Genomic DNA, 2215 nt, shown 5'->3' with positions numbered 1-2215 from the left:
TAAACGTTAAGTAAAAAATAAATGTCTCATGTTTTATGTATAAACGTAATCGACAGTTATTGTATAATATTATAACGATGCTAATGCAATAAACTTCACTCGATCTAGCTAAAATGGTATAGCGAATAGTCATGGTTCAATACCGCTGGTAAGTCATTGACTATACAACTGATTTATTTACATGTAAAATATGTACCGTAATAGAATACTTGTTTTTCTTTTCTTTTTAAACTACGACCCCTGTATATGAATGAGGAAGTAATATAGATTGTATAACTTATATCAAATATATTATAATCTTAAACTAAAATGGCGATAGTTGTGTTACTGATAGGAATATTAACTCAAACAATATTAGGTATGTTTTTATGTCTTATTATATTCATATATAATCATATAGTACATATAATAATATGTTGTATAATTTATTCATTATAGCTTCATTTATTCATTGTGTAAATGTATAAATACTAATAAATTGAATCTTACAGGTTCAATGTTGAAATGACTTATCTGTTATTGTAATCATGTATGTTCTTTCCCCTTTATTATTGATATAATCATTGGATATGAATTGTATATAGGTTGATTTACCTATTACTCTGTTTTTTTTGTATGATAAGTATTGGGCAAAAGCAAGTGTATATGGTGCTTAATTAAACAATACAATACATCAATACTTGTATTTCTTATATAAATATATATTAAACATTTAATAGGAATGTAAAATAAATACTGAACCTAATGAACTAGTTGATGGAGAATCTGATAGTGTTACCTGTTATTATAACAATGTAATATACAGTAACTGTATAATATTCTCTTTATATTTTAGGTCAAGTTATAATAAATACTGAACCTAATGAACTAGTTGATGGAGAATCTGATAGTGTTACCTGTTATTATAACAATGTAATATACAGTAACTGTATAATATTCTCTTTATATTTTAGGTCAAGTTATAATAAATACTGAACCTAATGAACTAGTTGATGGAGAATCTGATAGTGTTACCTGTTATTATAACAATGTAATATACAGTAACTGTATAATATTCTCTTTCTATTCTAAGTCAAGTTATAATAAATACTGAACCTAATAAACTAGTTGATGGAGAATCTGGTAGCGTTACGTGTTATTATAACAATGTAATAGACAGTAACTGTATAATATTCTCTTTCTATTCTAGGTCAAGTTATAATAAATACTGAACCTAATGAACTAGTTGATGGAGAATCTGGTAGCGTTACGTGTTATTATAACAATGTAATAGACAGTAACTGTGTAATATTCTCTTTCTATTCTAGGTCAAGTTATAATAAATACTTAACCCAATGAACTAGTTGATGGAGAATCTGGTAGCGTTACGTGTTATTATAACAATGTAATAGACAGTAACTGTATAATATTCTCTTTCTATTCTAGGTCAAGTTATAATAAATACTGAACCTAATGAACTAGTTGATGGAGAATCTGGTAGCGTTACGTGTTATTATAACAATGTAATAGACAGTAACTGTGTAATATTCTCTTTCTATTCTAGGTCAAGTTATAATAAATACTTAACCCAATGAACTAGTTGATGGAGAATCTGGTAGTGTTACGTGTTATTATAACAATGTAATAGACAGTAACTGTATAATATTCTCTTTTCTATTCTAGGTCAAGTTATAATAAATACTGAGCCTAATGAACTAGTTGATGGAGAATCTGGTAGCGTTACGTGTTATTATAACAATGTAATAGACAGTAACTGTATAATATTCTCTTTCTATTCTAGGTTAAGTTATAATAAATACTGAACCTAATGAACTAGTTGATGGGGAATCTGGTAGTGTTACCTGTTATTATAACAATGCTTATACAATAACTTTTTCTCGATCTGGTGAGAGTAATATAGCTAACTGTTTTGTTACTATACAAGAACAAGACTGTAATATCCTACCTCCTGGACCATCAAACAACTATACCGATTATAGAGGATTCTATACAGCATCTAAAACAACTACTAGTTTAACTATGCATATTGATACAGTATCTAAACAAAGAGATGATGGTATCTGGAGATGTAGAGTGGATGAACTTCCATCTGAATCATTTCAAATCAATAAAACTATTAATGTTAAAGGTAATTCTATGTTACTAGAGCTTCATTATTTCATCTAGTTTTAATTAAATAGACTCTTCATAAATAATTATTTATAACTAAAACAAA

At 27.2% G+C, this 2215-nt stretch overlaps 1 protein-coding gene across 1 annotated transcript; it reads left to right on the top strand.

Annotated features, from left to right (window-relative positions):
* Nucleotides 1-309: 309 nt before the first annotated feature.
* LOTGIDRAFT_176493 (hypothetical protein) lies at nt 310-2166 on the top strand (the record flags this gene model as incomplete). Its single annotated transcript, XM_009051246.1, has 7 exons — nt 310-358; nt 836-922; nt 954-1040; nt 1190-1240; nt 1426-1476; nt 1663-1713; nt 1817-2166. The coding sequence occupies 7 exons, from the start codon at nt 310-312 to the stop codon at nt 2164-2166; spliced, it is 726 nt and encodes a 241-aa protein (XP_009049494.1).
* Nucleotides 2167-2215: the final 49 nt, after the last annotated feature.

Source organism: Lottia gigantea (assembly GCF_000327385.1).
Source record: "Lottia gigantea unplaced genomic scaffold LOTGIsca_1610, whole genome shotgun sequence".
In the NCBI taxonomy this organism is placed as follows: domain Eukaryota; kingdom Metazoa; phylum Mollusca; class Gastropoda; family Lottiidae; genus Lottia; species Lottia gigantea.
The sequence above is the reverse complement of the archived record's forward strand: the minus strand, read 5'-3'. Positions and strand labels throughout refer to the sequence as shown.